The 18897-nt window shown below is 45.0% G+C and overlaps 1 protein-coding gene across 1 annotated transcript in view; it reads right to left on the reverse strand.

The window, feature by feature from the left end:
* LOXHD1 (lipoxygenase homology PLAT domains 1) overlaps positions 1 to 18897 on the reverse strand; it is a 172254-nt gene that overhangs the window by 85701 nt on the left and 67656 nt on the right. The window contains exons 9-14 of the mRNA XM_063423238.1: positions 18186 to 18321; positions 14584 to 14744; positions 14178 to 14264; positions 11477 to 11612; positions 8999 to 9153; positions 5610 to 5770 (exon numbers count right to left, since the gene is read on the reverse strand). Coding sequence (XP_063279308.1) covers positions 5610 to 5770; positions 8999 to 9153; positions 11477 to 11612; positions 14178 to 14264; positions 14584 to 14744; positions 18186 to 18321 — 836 coding nt within the window. The remainder of the gene's footprint in view (positions 1 to 5609; positions 5771 to 8998; positions 9154 to 11476; positions 11613 to 14177; positions 14265 to 14583; positions 14745 to 18185; positions 18322 to 18897) is intronic.

An 18897-nucleotide genomic window follows, 5' to 3' on the forward strand; every position in this document is an offset into this window, starting at 1 on the left:
GGTGCACAGGAGTCCTGCCACACAGACACACATCTCCAGCCCCAGCTTCCCTCTAAACTCTGGGAGGTTGTCAGGTATGCACTCTCCCCAAACTGTTCCCTTTCTCTCAGTAAAGCAGGTGGCCTAGTGCAGGTGGGCTTGGACAGGGCTAAAAGCTCAGGTGGTCAGCATGAAGGTGAAGAACACGTGAACATGTGATGAACACACGGGCACCACGTGAGGGTATCTGATGTGGGATTGTGCCTCAGAGGAGGCCGAGGGGTGTAGTGGGATAGAGGAGAAGAAAAATCTGTGGGGAAGACCACAAAACTGTTGACAACAATTGAGCAAGGGTAGATTGCAATAAGAACATGCTAAGACATCACGTTTTCTTAAGAAATGAAGCCATTATTGATTGTTTTGAGGCTGGGGTGGGATGGGGTTATTTTACCTGTTAAAACTGGTCCTTAATACCTTTATCTTATGTAGTTCTTGATGCTGGCTCAGGATTCACATCCTTGGACAGGTATCTCATGGCTAGGGGATCCCATCATCCCAAAAGTCAAGATGCTTCTGTGTACATGGATGTTATCTGGGAGGACCCACAAAATTCAAGCCTGAATTCCACCACCCCAGGACCACTGAACTCAGCATGGCCTTCAGGGAGGCAGAAGCTCACAAGGTAGACATACTCCTACTCTCCTTCTGGTTTTTGTGCCCTGCAAGCTGCTGTTTCTGTTGCCAGTGGACATGCTGCTGTTTTCTGTCACCTTCACCACTGCTGACATTCTAGGGGTCTCTGGGATAAATCTGAGTGAATCTCTGCTGCGCTGAGGTGGCAGGATAAAAATACATCCCCCAAGAAACAGATCTCTGTGTGCAGCACAGCAAATGACAACTGCTTCAGCAGTGAGGACAGAGGAGAAAAGGGAATCAGAAAAGTGGGACACACCCTGAGATAAAGAAATTCCCTCTACCGTGTTGTAGATAGTGATGGCAAGAAAGGGAGTGTATCTTGGGCTGGAGGAGGAAGAGGGAGGTTTATCAGCAGAAGTGGCTTTAAAGCTCCTTGTGCTGTTTCAGCCAAGAGAACAGCCAGGAGTGGCAGAAGCACTATTTTCTCGAGAAGATTAGTGACAGAGGAAATATTTGGATGAGCAACGCCGTTGCATCCCTTCCTTTCATTACATATGCATCAATACCCTAATTTCACTTCTGTGTAATTCCAACAGCATATCCCTGAGCAGCTGATTGAAACCAGGGGTTTATAGTCTTACCCCAAACACAAATGGATTGACACATCTGCCTGCAGAAAATAGAACATTTCAGTGCAGTGCCATCATATCCCTTGTACAAAAGGCATGTCAAAATCTTTTATTTTATCAGAGCCTCTACATGATTTCAGTGAAAGTAATTCACATGCCACTGTGGATTTTGCAAGGGTCTGGCCGTGTCCTGTGTCACATCCGTGGTTTTAAAGAGATGCTTTATGACCAATATAACTCAGAGGACAGAAATAAGACATGAAAGCCACTTCAGTATTTCTAGAGGATCAGAGAGTCAGGTGAACACTGGAAAAAAACACAATGTGACATCATATATAACATTTGAAACCCAGCCTGAGTGCAATTAGAATGATTGGCACATCCATTAGATTCGGAGGAACATATGTATTTGTGTGTGCCTTTAAATATAACCTATATACAAAAATGTGTAAAAAGAGATAGACATTTTATTTTTAGGCAAGAAAAGGAGGTTTCTCTGGCTCCTTTGTATGACGAACATTTTTTGGCATTTGATTGAATAAATGTTCTTTCGCAGGAGTCTCCTAGTGCATCATCCCATTCATGGTCTGTTGTTCTTCAGAGAATTAACAATGTTCCCTTATGCTTGTGCTGGAGAAAAATTAGGATGATGGGGGCCATATGCTTAGAAAAAAATTTAATGACATATCACTGAAGATTTCAGTGTAGTTGTAATGATTTATAGCATATAAAATTCTATCCTATCACGAACTCACGACTTTGTCTGATTGAAAATTCGTTTCTGTCTGGGATATAAATATTATAAAAAATAGACTGTTTTAGAGCATGTCAGCTAGACCATTCCTGGACTTCCAGAGAGCTTTGAGGAGAAAATGACACTGGAAGAACTCAGTACTGATCTTCAAAAAAGTTTGGCTCCATTTCTGGGGTAAAGATTGAACTCCCTTAATTCTGAGCTTTGCAGCAGTAGTCATCATCACCAGACCTAAACCACATCAGGTATTACAAGGTATAAACTGTTCAATGATGCCACTGAATGATTCAGTATTCAGCTCCTAAAAGAATGGATATTATAATGCCATGTGGTTGTAAGGGAAGAACAATGCTGCATCCAAGTGATGTACTAGTAATTCTGCAAATAATGCTTGGGGAAGTAACTTGCATTTACTTCAAATGACCACTTTAAAAATCACTGACTCTAAGCCAGCTGTTTAAAGAGTTGAAAGCACAGGCCTGGGAGTCGTTATTTTTCAATGCTCTTCCTGAATCTGACACAAACTCACAATTAATCCACTTAGCTTCCCTTTATCTCTGCTGGTTCCCTTGTACAACAAAGACAGTTCTTCTCACAGAGCTCCTGTGATTACTAAGTGATAGATGATCCTATGGAGTCGTGGAAAAGATTTCAAGGTAAAAGGCAAAACATAGTCGTGTATATAAATATGTAAATAACAAGAACAGAGAGACTTCAGCAAGTTCTATGCAATGAAGATCAATAAGGGCATGTTAAAGGTATCAGTTAGAGAGGAAACTGGTTAGGCAGCTTTTTGGTAGAGTATCTGCTCCTCACATGTGTTGCAGCTTGTTTTGTACAGAGGTAAGTAGCCTGGAAAGCTTTCTACACAGGTGAGATGTGTTTCTGCTGGAGGGCATTTTGTCCCCTAGCTGTCTCACAGCAGCAGCTGAGTGCCACAAGGTCAGTGGAGTAGCTTTCAGCATGTACCCAGCAGCAAAAGCTGTTTTCTCCAGACCATTCAATTGTGCTGTGTAGAAGAGTGGAAGTTAATCAAGTCTTGGAGATAAAGGCAGTGAGAACAACATGTCTACTGGCCAAGCAGAAAGAGAGTCTTCCCTGGTGTACTGCTGGAACCCTGGAAGCTGAGGATTTGGAGCTTTCTGTGCTAACAGGCACTGACCTCAAGAAAACACTGCATTTGACCTAAAGCCATGGAAGAGGCTTCCAAAATTGAGTGACAGCACTGGGATTGTGGATAGTGTGTGGTTTGAATAGAAGGGTGTAGAACTTCTATGGTGGAAAATAATGGAAATGGTGGAAAACTAGAGTTTAAGGCTTTACTATATAGTAATATATATAAAACAAGATGGAGGTTTTAGGGTGTAGGCTAAGTTCTCCTTTTTCACCTTCTTCTTCATGGATTTGGGCAGTATTGTGTAATTGGGTAGGAAAATCCACATTGCAGGCCACAGGTGTTTGGTTATTGGGTTAAAAGTAAAAATAATCTGAGTGTCATTTCTCAGTTGGACAGTTTGTGCTTAAAAGACCTTGGAAAGGGTTAGAGACACAGCCATTTTTCACCTTGTTGGCTAGAGCTTACAACTTCTGAGGCTGCAACATAGATAAGAATTAATAAACATCTGAGTCCGAACACAAAATGATGATTCTCAAGCATTTAATCCCGGCTCTAACAACAGGGAAGAGGACAACAAACCCACAGTGCACCCTTTGGATGGAGTCTCTAATTGACCTCACTTGGGCAGTGCCTCTCCTTGGGCAAATCCTTTTTCGGCTCCCTGCGCTCCTGCCCAAGCTGTGAGGACACAAGCTGTCCTTGGCCCGCAGGAGTGGAGAGGAACATCCAGACGCTGCAGGTCAGGGAATTGTCTGTCCCTGCCGTGGAGGATGCAGTGGGTGAGCACCTTTTCCCTCAGAGCTCTCCAGCCTCCATGACGACACCCGTACTCTGCGATGGTGGCCCGGCCTGGCGGGAGGCGCGGGCACCAAAGGGAGCGAGAGGGAGCGGCCGTCCCTGTGCTTGGTGGCGATCAGTCATGCCGCCTGCTCAGTCTGAGGGGAAAGGGATAATGCTGGCACAAGGACAGCACGTGAGGCCACAAAGGGCCACGCTGGCGCTGCTCGGAGGAGGAGGCATTTAGAAAGGTGAGAAGAGTGGAATTCCGTCGCTGGAGCCTGAAGGTAGGCAGTGAATGTTTTGGGGGTAAGGCATTGGGTTTTCCTCTCTGTCCTTTTCCCATCCCTGGCCTGAGGGGAATGCCCACTGGTGCTCCTGATCCACAAGAACAGGGGAAGGGGGTCACTCCAAACTGATGGGAGACACCCGGTTTGGCAGTGACATAAGGAGAAAACTCAAAAGGGAAATCTCCAAACTGAGCCAGCTGCTGTGCGCATCTCCGAGGAGTCTGAGCAAAACAGCCCTTCACATGGACACTTCACCACCAAGGAAAAGCCTGTCTAGCTGGCTTGCTTGACTCAGTAAAACATATGGTTGTTAAATGTGGATCAAAAAGCAGCAATGACTATGTGACTGTTTGTTCTTTGAGAAGGGAGGGGCTGGCTTGCTTTTCACAACCAAGATGACATTGTGTCTGCTGCTCCATGCTGTCTTCCCTGTGAATTTGCTCTCTGACGTGGCTTTGGCAATGCCAAGGGGCTGGGGCTGGCTCCTGTTTTGTATTTGGCTCCCCTCATTATAGTGGAGTTCTCTCAAGAGACAATTAAGCAACTTAGAGGCTTTACCTTTGTCTTAAATTTTAAATAATTGTGTTTTTTACAATTCCACTGGCCCCTGGGAGATGAATTTTTAGAACAGGTGCTTGGTGTTGTCAAATGGAGCTCACTGGACGCCCATCCCACAGGGTGGACATCCTGAGAGGGTACATGGAACTACACTGGAGTTAATCTTTAATATTTTCACCCAGCTCTCTCTAGTTTGTGCTGCAGTCTTGAGGCAGCAACCCCAGTTACTGCCAGCACACATCATGCATCTTGTTCCCCACAGGCAGCTTCAGTACAGGACATTTCTTCTGGCCACTTGATTGTCTAGGGAAGAGAAGACTACTCTAATAACCCACCTACAGGGGTAAGCCACAGCCCTCTGCCCTACCACTGACTGCAGGGTATGCATTTCCCCTCATGCAAGGAGCTCTCGAGATGGCAGCATAATAATTTTGCATGCTCCCAACACAAAAAAATAGCATCCCATTGCTCCCAGAAGGATGGGATGTGCATGTGAGGGACCAGAGCCCCGTTACATGCAGTGACACCAGCAGGTTGCAGAGTGTGTTTCTGCAGCAGGCAATTGCAGCGACACTGGGTGTGGTACTGGAAGGTTGCGTTTTGTCTTTTGGAAATCCTCTGCATTACTGAGCTAATTGCTGAGGAGTTCACAGTCCAGATTGCTGGTCATTTGTTAAGGGGAGTTAACTGTATCTTAAACCTCCCAAAACACACTCTTTGCTTTCAGGCTTAGCAAAAAATAACAAATGAATAAATAAAAAGGATTAAGCTGTGCTCAGAAAATTCCAGTCATGGACCAACAACTAGGCTCTTCAAAGTCTGGCAAATGCAGAGACAGAGACTTAATTTGCAAGCATTGTTTCCAGTACCTGTAGCAGGGGAATTCCACAGCCTCACTTTCTGGCTGTCCTTCTTCCCTCACTATCACTTTGGCAAGGTACCAGCCACTGCTTCCTCCTTTGCCATCATGCCCTATCCTCACCCTCCTCACCTGCTTCAGCGTTACTGCTTCAATGAAGAATTCATCAGCCTTTGAGGGGGAGAATAAAAAAGGTAAGGCAATATTTCTCCTTAAAAGCAAACAAACAGCTCAAATTTATTATTGCAATCAAACCAACATCATCAGCATGCTGCAAGGTAATTCCTCACCAGATGAAGGAGAAAGCACGAATTTACCAAAGAACAAAAAGCCTGAATATTTCCGCTAGATGTGTAAGGTTAGATTTGTAAATATGTGATCTGCCAGCATTTTAAATCTGCCATGTCATTGCACGCCCTCCACAACTGCAAAAAAGAGAAGCAATTTGATTATTAAGAAATTCATACAGAGAGACAGGAAATCCAAGTTCAAACCCCTGCTCAGGTATAAGCTTTCTGAGAAGCCAGAAGCAGGTCACATCAGACCAAATCCACAGAGGTGTTTGGAGGTACGATTCAAAGTGGTCACACTGTGTTAAAGTCAGACAACATTGACTACCCAGCACAACTAAACCCCATTTAATCTCCTGGCATGGCAGTATGGACAGGGCTGCACAGGAGTATTTCCAGCTGCTCCATGAGTTATATTTGGAGCGTGGTGTGAACCAAACCCAGCAGATAAATACCCTCAATACCCCACAAGGGACATGAATTTAAAATCTTTTTTTTTCCTTATTTTTTTTCCTGGAAATAGGCTTAAATAACCAACCTACAGATTAGCCCAAGGGGTGGCCTCTCAAGAGTAGAGCTCTGTTACCCAAGAGCTGACTGGCACCAACTATTCCTGATGATGAGGGAAGAGAAATGCATTAAGAGACCAAGTAACTCCTCCAGGAGCCAGGCCAGGCAAAAGTATCTGTGGCCTGTGTCCAGATGCACACGCATGGCACATGCATGGTAAATACTGGGTGTAAACACACAGGATATCTGCACTGTGCAGCCCAACAAGGAGACATGACTGCTGTGGTTGCCATCTGAATGAGATGCCTTGCTTAGGTAAGAGAAAGATAACCACTATCTTTCTGCTGCTCTTCATCTCCCAAAGTTCCTCATGGTGGTAGCATACATCCAGCTAGCTCCCAGGAAGCATGGTGGCAAGTATTTAAGCAAATACTGAAAATTATTAAAATGATAATAGTTATGTCATCATTCAGGACTCCAAGCTGACCTTCAGAATGAAGATTGCTATGCTTAAAGTGTTATTGATGGGCTTGCATATGTCAGTGCTACTTACACACTCAAAACTGCTGAATTGGGTATTTAAGGCATCAAAACCTCACTGACTCAGTCCAAGTCAATGTAATTTAATTCATTAGTCCTGATGCTCACCTTACTTATTAATGGCTGATATAAATTAATGAGTAAGTAACTAACTGGAACCACAACAGGGCAAACACCTAATTTAGAGGCATCTTTAAATCTTACTTTCTACACAGGCTGTTAGTTTGCATCTGCAGGCAAACTTTTTAAGTTAAATTGGTAATCAAGGTAGTATTGCTTTAAGTGGCTGTAGATTAGAGACCGTACTGACTTAGCAACATTTCTTTTTAACAGGGTATCTTAGTTAATCAGTGTAGATATACTCATTCAGCCTCTTGAATATATAAGCTCTAAGTTTGTCAGGATCAATTCTTAAACACCTTCCTATTCATTCACCAGCTTTCAGCTCTTTGTGCCAGGAGAGCAGTTTTCCACTAATAAGCTCCAGTTTGGTTTATGTAATCTACATACTATTAATCACATCAAAATAATTTTCCCCTTTTTATCCTCCTTCATGCAAGTTATCCTACAACTTATTTTTGTGAATAAATATGATAGAATCATCACAGAACCCTGGAATGGTTTTGGTTGGAAGGGACCTTAAAGGGACCTAACATGGTCAGGGACACCTTCCACTAGACCAAATGAATCCAAATCTCATCCAACCTGGCCTTGGATAAGGATGGAGCATCCCATGCAATAGCCATTATCTGTGTTTAAAATGTTTGCATTCTCTGCAAACCAAGAGTCTTTCTTTGGAACTGCACTGAAACAGTCTTCAGCACCAGGACATGACTCGTTTTGCCATCATTTTAACAAACACAGGCTTCATCTAATGACAAAATGCCATCCTTTACAGCTTGGATCTACCTTTTAAAACTAAAATATCTATAATGTCAATGCATGGGCAAAAAAAGAACATGTTTGCAAAGTCAATTTATGCAAACCTATATATAATTTAGAGGCAGAATGGACTCACACTATATAATCGCCACGTTTCTACAGACAGATCTTAAAAGCACAAGAACTACTTGATGAAAGTTCTTTTAAAGTCTAGAAGAGCTCAGTGATTTCAGTGAAGAATTGGAAATTCTGGACACTCAAAGGCAAATTCAAAGTGCTAATGCATATTTCAGAAGCCTAAATTCAATGGTCTATTTTGAAAACGTGACCTCCTTTTATCTTCATTTTCTTTCCACTCTGAACCTTCAATCAAATGACACGAGAGATGGGAAATCTGCAGAGTTCTGTGATCAGATTCTCAAAATCTCCTTCTGGAGATATTGATTACAATTTACCAGTCTAAGTTGGACCCTAGAGATCCAAAATTGGATACATATTAAGTAGCTTGACCCTATAGATCAGATCAGCAAACTATTTACTTGCTGATACTGCCAATGCTGCAAAGGCTTTAACTGCTATTCTACTTCATTATCTCCAGCTTTCCAGGGAATAAGCTCTGTCTTCATTTCAGTCCATTTCCACCCCCCTGCATTCCGGACATGGACAGACAAAAATATATTGAAAATCAGTTCGAAAATAAGACATAAAATTGACTGCAGCATGGTTGAGGGAGACTAGAGGAATTATAAAGGAAACATGTTAGGCTTTGGATTCTGACTTTCACATTAAATAAGTTGCTTTTTCTTCCTTTGCCCCAGGGAGCCAAATTTTTGCTATATTAGATGGAAGAGAAAAGGCTCTCTTTTATTCTTGGAAGATTTCTTGGAAGCCTTCCCCAATCTGAAGATGCAATTTCAGCAGTCAGAACTTAGCTGGGGAGCAAACCAAGAGAGCAAAACTCTTTCATGAGCATACATCAAGCAAGGGCACACTGTCCCCAATCCAAGCCTCCCTCTAGCTGCAACCTGTTATGACATTCCGTTCACAAGATTTATTCCTCCCCGCTTACCTAACCGGAGCCGGTGAGGAAATCAGACAAGTTTACAAACACAGGTTTAAAAAATAATAACAATTAATTTATAAAATCATCACAGGCCTTTAAAACCTTGCAACTTACGTTGCCTTTTTCGAATTTGTTGACGGTGTTGATGCAGTTGTAGAGGACGCGCTCGCCCGTGTCGCCCTGGTCGCCGATGAGGCAGACGAAGACGTTGGCGTCCGTGCCGCTCCCGCTCACCGTGCCCGTGCACACCGTCACGCGGTACTTGATCACTGCGGAGACACAAATTGCACAAAACGACCCCAGCAACGTTTGATTTTGCTTTTTTTTTTTACTTCTGTCAATCGCCGTTTGATTTTACTTCTTTCAGGCGCGCGCGCTTCCAGCCGCGTTGTTCTGCCGATGGATTTACTCGCACGCTTCTGTGTTACTGCTAGGAAAAGGGGGCAGAAGATAAAGCTGAAATAGAAAGACCTGAAGCATTGAGACAACATATGGACAGACTGATTTTTGTAAAGTCATAGAATCATAGAATCATTTCGGTTGAAAAAGGCCTAAAATCAGTCCAACCATAAAAACATCCGTTCATTTTATGCATCTTAACCAGGTTTACTTAGACAGTATGGCCAAAAGGGAATCCTAGACACACTCTAAGTTACCTCTTGTCTTTCCTGAATGTAATTTTTCTGCAGGAAAATAAGATACCACAGGGAAATATACAGCTGTGGAAGATACAAACGTTCTTGCTCATTGTCTGTGAACAAACTAATAGCGATGATTGCAGCAGCCCAAAGTCTGACCCAGCAATTTCTTTGTCATAAAAGACCCCAGGCAGACCCCTTTTCCCACCATATGATGCCAAGAGCAGGACTTGATGCCCTCCTAGCCTTGGAGATGGGTGTTGGCAGTGGATGGTTTCCCAGCTCCATGACAATGCAGGGGAGCAGGATCTGTCAAAGCACATTAGAGGAGCCCAGGAAAAAGCTCCAAGTGGTAAACTGTGAACCCATAAAAGTCCTCCAAACAAGGACATAAAAATCCTGTCCCTTTCAAGAAAAACTGCATGAAATGGAGTGCCCTTGTCCTGCTACCTCTTCTTCTGCCTCCCCAAGATGGCCCTGGGGTGGGGAACCTTGCAATGTGTGTGGGGAAAACAACATTTTCAGCATCCAGGGCAGGGCAGGCAGGTAAGAAGAAAGGGTCAAGTGCTCAAACACCGGAGGAATTGGCTTTTCATTTTGGATTTATGGGACAAGACAGGCCCAGCTGGCACCATCCCCTAGGGATTGTTATAATCATAGGATCATAAAATCATTACATCATAAAGGTTGGAAAAGACCCCCAAGATCATCCCTCCAAGAGTCCAAATTTTATGCAGGAGGTTGGGTTGTCTTGCCTGCTCTTAACCTTCAAGGTCATCATGCAGTTTTTCTGAATGGGTTTTGATCTGCCACCTTCCTCCCCTGACCATGTCCTCCTCTCTGCTCTGCCATCCCATTGGGTGAAGGATTTCCAGGAAGAAATATCACAACAAGGAGTCAGCCCACAGACCAACCTTCGAGGGAGATCCCCCTTTCTCCAGCTTGGGGAAGGGACAGGAAGGAGTACTCCCACCCTCCCTCCAAAATCCTCCTGCAAGGCCAACAGGGAGGTGCTGCATCTCCCCTCTGCTCAGCACAAATTCTCCACACAGGAAAGTGCCTGAGTGAGGATTCAAGCTGCCCTCTCCACAGCTGATTAAAAATATGTTTCAAAACCAGGTTTATTTACATTTTAATAACATCTGCAATTACAATTACTCTTCCTCTTCTGAGAAACTGCTCCACTGCATGCAGATCACTGATATCAGAACCAGAAATTTCAGAAAACAGGGGACTCAAGGTCTACAGAGTGTGGATGCTTTGGTAGAAAGATGAAAAATCCCACCAGCTACCTTGAGATGTTCTGCTCTCCTAAATTCTCTCTCTAAGTAGATTTCATTCTTGTGACAGAAAAGTCAAGGCAGAAGTGGCCACTTCAGGAAGCCAGGGCAAAGTTCTGCAACTTTCCTTAATTAAGTCACCAGCTCAGTTAAAAGAATAAATAGTTTGGATTGCTCATACATACTGAAAGATGCATATGCACACACCACTGTGCTGTGCAACTTACTATATATTTATACATACAGCTGCATAAATTTGCATATAACTAAATAAAACTTTAAAGCCCAAAATACGATTGTCAAATTTTAGATTGCATTTCAGCTAAGCTTGCTTTCCATGAATATTCCTCATACCTTGCACTTTGCATTTTAAAGGAGACCGGAAAAAAATTACAAGTTAAAAAAATCCCATGCCCTGGAAACGATTGTGCTGTGGGCAGATCTCTCCCATTCCCCACCACAGAGAAATCTGCTCCAAAAAAAAATTAATAAAAGGCTGGGATTTCTCAGGCTTCACGCAGCTAATGATGCACACAGAAAATACTGCAGAGAGAAAGTGCCAGAAAGAGAAGTTAATTGAATTGCATCAGTCTGCCTGTGCATCTCTCACACAAAGAGGGTTTCTTTCTGTTCAGGTCCTAAGCAAGCCCCTGCACAGAGCCCGTGGCTCTCACCTGGCATGACTTCAGTCACCAGAGATCCCTCGGCGGGGAGCTCCCGCACGATCTCATTGTCCTCTTCATTTATATCTAGCCAGCGGCCGCAGTTGAATGAGTATTTTTCTTTTGTCAGCGTTTTCAGCAGAGTTACCTTCATTAAACCAAAGCACCGCGTGAGTTCAGAGGCTTGAAGGCAAAAAAAGCAACAAGATCCTGACAGGTTTTTTGCCAGAGAGGCAAGAGTAGGTAGCAGCAGAGAAATAAAACACATTAATAATGTGACCGTCCAGCCTGTGCACTGTAGTCATGCACTGAGCAAAGCCTGTCACAGCTGATGGCTTTTCATTCCTCCTTTCAATCCATTCCTCCTTCCAATCACTCCTTGGCATTGAGGAACTTCTGAGGGATTCTGTGGCTCTGCAAATGGCTCACCATGTGCCACTCTACAACCTCAAGGTGTAAATTGGGGATGGGGCTTGTGCTGCTGGTTCTTGCTGGTGAGAATCAATGCATTGAGGAAAAAAAACCCCACAAAAATATTTGCAGGAACCCTGAAAAAAGATCTGCAGTAGCTCCCAAAGAAGCAATGCACAAATAAGCTGGTGCTCTGCAGTTGTCTGTTGAAGTGTGTAAAGTAAGGGTATGATGAAGGTGTGTAAAAGCACAGGTGACAATGGAGAAGGCAGAGAGGGATCAGCTGTTCCCTCTTACGCCTCAAGAAATACTGGGCATCAAATGACACCTGTGGGATAAATTTCTAAGCAAAACAAACAAAAAAATGGACACAATCAGCCTGTGAAGTCCTTGCCAAAAGCTATTAAGGTTGCTGAAAGTTTAAATGTTCAAGGGGAGGCTGGAAACTTCAAACAAATAACTGGAAAAATAAACCTGCTAAATGCTTTCTCTTTGGTTCACCAGTTGAGGAAGTAAGTGTCCAACTGGAAATAGTCAAAACCTGAAAGAATGTTAGGAGGAAGTATCATAAATGCTTGTCTTTTTTCTTAGACTTCTAAACCCATGACCTTATGTGACACAAGAGAGAAGACGATGGGCTCGAGGGAGTTTTGGTCTGACCAGTGTGGCTTTCCTAGGTTCTTGTGATAGAAAATGGGAGCCTGACATGAAGCAAACCAAGCATGAAACGTGGGAGGACTGGAATAAAGCATCATTCAGGTTTCATCTAATTTCCTGGATGCTACAATGGGTGCACAAGTGATGGGATTCACGTGCTATAAGCCTGGTGCCTCCAGAAAACATCAGGCTGGGTGTATATGGACAGATTGATTTTTGTAAAGTCATAGAATCATAGAATCATTTCGGTTGAAAAAGGCCTAACATCAGTCCAGCTGTAAGAACATCAATTCATTTCATGCATCTTAACCAGGTTTACTTAGACAGTATAGCCAAAAGGGAATCCTAGACACACTCTAAGTTACATCTTATCTTTCATGAACATAATTTTTCTGCAGGAAAATAAGATACCACAGGGAAATATACAGCTGTGGAAGATACAAACGTTCTTGCTCATTGTCTGTGAACAAACTAATAGCGATGATTGCAGCAGCCCAAAGTCTGACCCAGCAATTTCTTTGTCATAAAAGACCCCAGGCAGACCCCTTCTCCCACCATATGATGCCAAGAGCAGGACTTGATGCCCTCCTGGCCTTGGAGATGGGTATTGGCAGTGGATGGTTCCACAGCTCCATGACAATGCAGGGGAGCAGAATCTGTCAAAGCACATTAGAGGAGCCCAGGAAAAAGCTCCAAGTGGTAAACTGTGATTTATCAACACACTTATTTACAGATGCAGAGCAAAGAATGTGTTTTGTTGAGTGCAGAGAGTGCCATCCAAGCCGTTCAGGAGGAGCAGGGGTGAAGCTTAGAGGTGGACTTGCTCTCCAGATAACCCAGGTGAGGGGTGACAGCACGGTAATGAATGCTGGTGGAGCAAAGGATGTGTGAGTGGAGATCAGGCAGGTCATGCTTTTCATCTCCCACACAGCACAACCCTCTCCTCTGCACAGTCTCCATGGCCTCCTCCAGCCTGCAGGGGTTCAAATCCATCACAGGGCTGCCAGCACAGGGCAAGGGATGCTACACTGCAATCTCTGCTGGAATTAGGGTTTTTTTGGTATGGGCACTGTAAATAAGCCATAGAAGGAGTGGGTTTGCCTTTCTAGGCAGTAGTGGTGTCTCAGAATAGGAGGATTTCTGGACAGCAAGTAAGAAAGCCCTGGTGGCAGTGAGATGAGTGGATCAGTTGTTTGACATGGGAAGGGTGAGAAAGTGGGATTTTCACCATCAGTCTGGGCTGTTGGGAGCTGCCTCTCCCCATTGCTCTCATTTCCCACACACAAAATCACAGAATAGTTTAGGTTGCAAAAGCCCTCTAAGATCATCAGGTCCAACAATTCCCCCAACACTGCCCAGGCCACCACTGGCTTTTAAATCTCTGCAGGGGTGGGGGCCCCACCACTGCCCTGGGCAGCTCTGCCAGGGCTGGACAGACCTTTCCATGGAGGAATTTCCCTAATGTTCAATCTAATCCTTCCCTGGTGCAACTTGAGACCATTTTATCTTGTCCTCTGACACAACAGGCTCCTCAGAGCACTGCACATGAAGCTCAGCTGGGGAGCTCAGTGACCCAGGACTGGCACTGCAGACCTCTGCCACCAGCCTGACTTTCCAGGTCTCCCTTCCCTTGCTGTCCCCTCACCTTATTCAGATGCCAGCCAGCAAAGGGATTTCTTTTCTCGTGCCATATCCGAAGCTTATAAAAGGTGCCGAGGTCAGGAAGCTCTATCTGTAAATGGGTAAAAAAGGTGCAATATCCATTTTTGTAAGTCAGCAGAGCACATACACAAAGGGCACCTCTGAACATCTTTTAAGAGCTAAATCAGAGAGAAGTTAAAAATGCCAGCCTGTTCCCTGTTTTAGGAAGAAAAGCCGTATCCATAGGCAAGTAAATCAATTGCATCACCACCAAATGGAGTGACTTCACTTCAACTTTAGAAGATCTAGTGGAGTAAAAGTCTCATACTGATGATTTTCTGCCCAGGATTGAAGTTAAAGCCCTGGAAAACAATACCAAGCCAAACCCGGCACTTGCACGAGATTCATACCATGAATTTGTCAGTCTGTCCAGTTTCAAAGTTGTCTGAATTGTTGTCTAGCTTCATCTCATCTGACTTCCCTTTGTCTCCATAAATCTGGAAGAAGATGGTGGCATCTGTTCCTGCATTTTTAATGTCACTTGTCCAGATCCACAGAGACCACGGGTTTTCTAGAAAGGAAGTTTAAAGATACTTGTTTTAAAAAGCAATTTTTATAGAGTGACTTGGTGAAAATCATTATTATGTTTCCCCTGGTAGGTAGAGAGGGTAGGATGAAGAAAGACAAAGAACTTTCATCCTTTTCTGCGCGAACATAATCAGCTGCTGCACAACGTGCAGGAAAGAGCTGGAAATATAATTCTGTGTTTTCATTTAGAAGAAAATGAGAAAAACATAAACAACCTCTTTTCAGGTGAACCATATTTTCTTGTTATACTCTACTAGCAGGGTAATGCATGGGTGTGACCCAACCCTGTAGTTTCAGTTCACTTGTCAAATACCTACAACCCAAGCTTCAAAGACCATGAAGTCAAGGAAATATTAATTTGTCCTTTTGTCAGTGAGAAGGAGTCTCCAGTTACTTGTGTACAGTGTAATGCAGCTCCAGGTAGAACCTAAAATTTTGTCTGACCAATGTCTGGAACAAGGAGGAATAGGACACAGACATGTTATCACCTCATCCTGAGATAATGAGCCTCCCGAGGCTGGACTAATCATCCCAAAAAATGCTCCTTGCAGAACAGGCTGTCTCAAAGCCCACTCAGGTATCCATCCCTAGTGAGGCTGCATCACATGGGACAAACACACTCACAGCAGTTCAGGAAGAGATAAGAAAGATATTTTCCAAAAGGTTTTAAATTATTTAAATGTCCAAATATGACATGACTTCAGCTAACACTTGTTTTGTATATACTACATGCCATACCCTAGGATTGTGGCCAGTCTGCAAGATTTTTATCTGAAGTCTTCATCCAACATTTTAACCTTAAGTCCAGTCCACCTGCAACAACTTTAAATCAGTTTTCATTCCAGAATATTGTTGTGTATAAGGGTGACTTATTTCCTCCAAATAGCCCCTCATCTGCCTACTTTATTGACAATAATGTGTCACTTCTGCAGGCCTTGCAGCACCTACAGGAGAGGGAACAGCCTTCTTTCCTCACTCAGACATCAGCTGAATTATTAACAAATCTTAATGAGAGAATTACTAACCCTTTCAGTACGCCCGAGCCCACTCTAGCACAGCTTGACCTTCAGAGCCCAGAATGGAACATAAAAATATGATGACATGCATGTAAATTAGATTTTTTACTGGTCTACTCAGTGTTTGACTGTATAAAAAAGAGACAAGAGCTACTGAAAAAAATGAGGGGGAGAGGGATCTCTCAGAAAAAGTTTTGCCCCCGTTTTAATAATATACAAAACGTTCATGACCACTCCTCTCTGAAAAACACCAACAAGTTTTAGACGAGCAGAAATGAAACAAACTCTGTGGATGGTATGTGATGGAGAAGCCTGTTCTCCCCACGCAAAGCTGCAAGTGCAGTTCAGACACCAAAGGCTGCTCTCATCTGTCTGGTTTGGCCTCCCTGACCTCTTGCTGAGGGAAAGGAGGAGTGAAGCATGCACAGAGGGGGAAACAGGACCTTGTACCAGGATTAAATGCTGATAGAGGGCTGTCAGGGAAGAAACCACACAGGGGGAGATAGCTCAGCTAGAGCTGCAGCTGCTGGAGAAGGCCAGGCATTTCCCCAAATACCCATCATCATCCTCCCAGGGCTTGCTGGGCACATCCCCCGGGTTCCCATCCTTTCACATCGAGGTATCCAGGCACTTTGGAAAATCTCTGAGCCAGGGCAAATATTCCCCAGGGCACAATCACCAGAGAGGACAAGACCTGGCGCAACAGTTTCCAGGATAACACTCAAGATAAGGAGAGGAGGGAATAAAAAAAAAAACCAAAAACCAACACAGAATAAATACAAGCTACATATGGAGCTGCAATCTGCTGCGGGAGCAGCTTCTGGATCCTGTGCTGGGAGACGTTTCACCATGGATACCCCAAGTGAGGTTCTGGCCAGCTTTGATCTTCTCTACAGAAAGGGACAGTCCTGTGTGCACAGGGAGATGGGCCAGATGACATAATGGGTCTTTTCTAACTCCGAGTCTTACACTTCTGTAATCTGGCAGCTAAAGGTCACAGATTTCTCAAGGCTAATGCTCTCTGTCTATCTCCTGCACTGCAGTGGTGAGGGAATTAGCCTGTCAATAACAATCAGGGCTGATAATAGGGGGTTAAAGGTTGCAGATGCTTTAGCTAAATGGACCGCGTCGGAGCCGCAGTGTGGTTACAACACTGGCAAACGTTTAGATAAAGCTTATTCAAATGAACTGCAGTTCGAGCAGGAGCGCACCCGAAGCACTCTCGGATCAAACCGTGCCTATCATCCTAATTAGAACATTCTGTTTACACAGGGGCAGCGGAGCGGGCGGGGCAGAAGTGTTCGGCTCGGTTCGGCAGGACCAGGCTGGAGCTGGAGCGGGTGGGGATGGATGGAGATGCCCTCAGGGGGCAGCTCCTCCCTGCACACACACATTCTGTGTGTGCCATTGCCTCCCTCTAGAGAAAAGGCTCCGCATCCAGCACGCACCTGCCTCGGGAGGCGGGTTTAGCAGCTGGACAGGGCTAAGACCTGCTATTTCTCCAAGGTCAGGAATAAAAATAGGTGAAGTCAGCAGGAAGAGTTTTGTTTTATTTCCCATTCCCCCCGCCCTCCCCCACCAAGGTTTGCCTCCTCAATGAATTTTTTGTTTCCACCCAGAATAAGAAATCTGTGCTTCTATAGTGATGAGCAACGTACCCCGGCTTGTCTGCAAAGGTAAAATGATGTCTGAGGCAGCACTAAGCCCAGTGGACCTTAAGGAAATGAGTATAATTCTTCAAAATATTGTGGGAGTTTAATTTTATACTCCCCTAAAGCAGTATTTTCAAAGCTGAAACTCATGCCTCAGCATCTGAAGGATGTAGAGCTGCTGCAGCCAGGGCAGAGGAGGGCAGGGAGCTGCTGCCAGGGCTGGAGCCCCTCTGCTCTGCAGCCAGCCTGGCACACCTGGGGCTCTGCCCTGCACAAGAGAATGCTCCAGGGAGAGCTGCCAGCCCTGCCAGGGCCTCCAGGGGCTCCAGGAGAGCTGCACAGGCCCTGGGGACAAGGCCTGCAGGGACAGCACCCAGGGAATGGCTGCCAGGGAATGCCAGAGGGCAGCGCCAGCTGGGAGATTGGGCAGCAATTGCTGGCTGGGAGGGTGGGCAGGCCCTGGCACAGGGTGCCCAGAGCAGCTGGGGCTGCCCCTGCATCCCTGGCAGTGCCCAAGGCCAGGCTGGACAGGGCTGGCAGCAGCCTGGGGCAGTGGAAGCTGTCCCTGCCCATGGCAGGGGGGTTGACATTAGATGCCCTTTAAATGTCCCCTCCAAACCCAAACCATTCCATGATCCAGTGGCTGAATCCCCTCAAACCTTGTCCCTGGCTGTAACCAGTGTCACTCAGGTGACACTCAGATTGCTTGTGGTAAGAGGTGTTGGCCAGGGGAGGCTCCTGGACACTGGTACCTACTTTTCAGCCTTTTCTGGCGCAGGGACACCATCTCGTAGAGCTCCCTCTCTATGAGACCATCCCCTTCATCTTCATCCAGCCACTTTCCACACGGGAAGGTCTGCTCAATCCCTGTGAACGGGCAGTAAACCACCACCTGGGAAAAGAGATTGGGAAAGTGAGCTTGAATATTCTGCCACTGGCAGCCCACAGGACCTCAGCACTGAAAACTGAAACAAACTGAGCAAAGACAGAGCTGGAGATCTTGGTCCTGCTCTCAAAATCAGCTTTTCTGGACCAGTATGAGCCAGACTGTTTGCACAAATCCCAGTCTGGAGTACAGCTACGACTCACCTGTTCTGTTATTCCTATTTTTGCAGCAGTGCATCACAGTGGGACAACCAAGAAGAGGGGAAACACTGGGAAGGGAAGGGAATGGGAGCAGGCAGGGTGTCAGCACAGGCCCTGCACCATGACAGTGCATGGCAGGGCTGTGCAGAAAACACAGGGCACAAAAAGCCTTCAAACGTATCCATCCTAAGCTGATTTTGCTTGCCAGGAAAACTGAATTTCCTCGTAGCTTCAGGGTAGGCAGCTGCCCTCCTCCCCACCCTCCATTTCCTCCTGATGACCTTGGACATGATCTAGAGTTGCCACCAAAAGCTGAGAAATAAACTCTCCAACCAATTTGCTGGGTTGGCAAGAAAAAACTGCTTTCCTAAAAGTGCTGGAT

The sequence above is a fragment of the Prinia subflava genome, chromosome Z (genome assembly GCF_021018805.1).
Source record: "Prinia subflava isolate CZ2003 ecotype Zambia chromosome Z, Cam_Psub_1.2, whole genome shotgun sequence".
Classification (NCBI taxonomy): domain Eukaryota; kingdom Metazoa; phylum Chordata; class Aves; order Passeriformes; family Cisticolidae; genus Prinia; species Prinia subflava.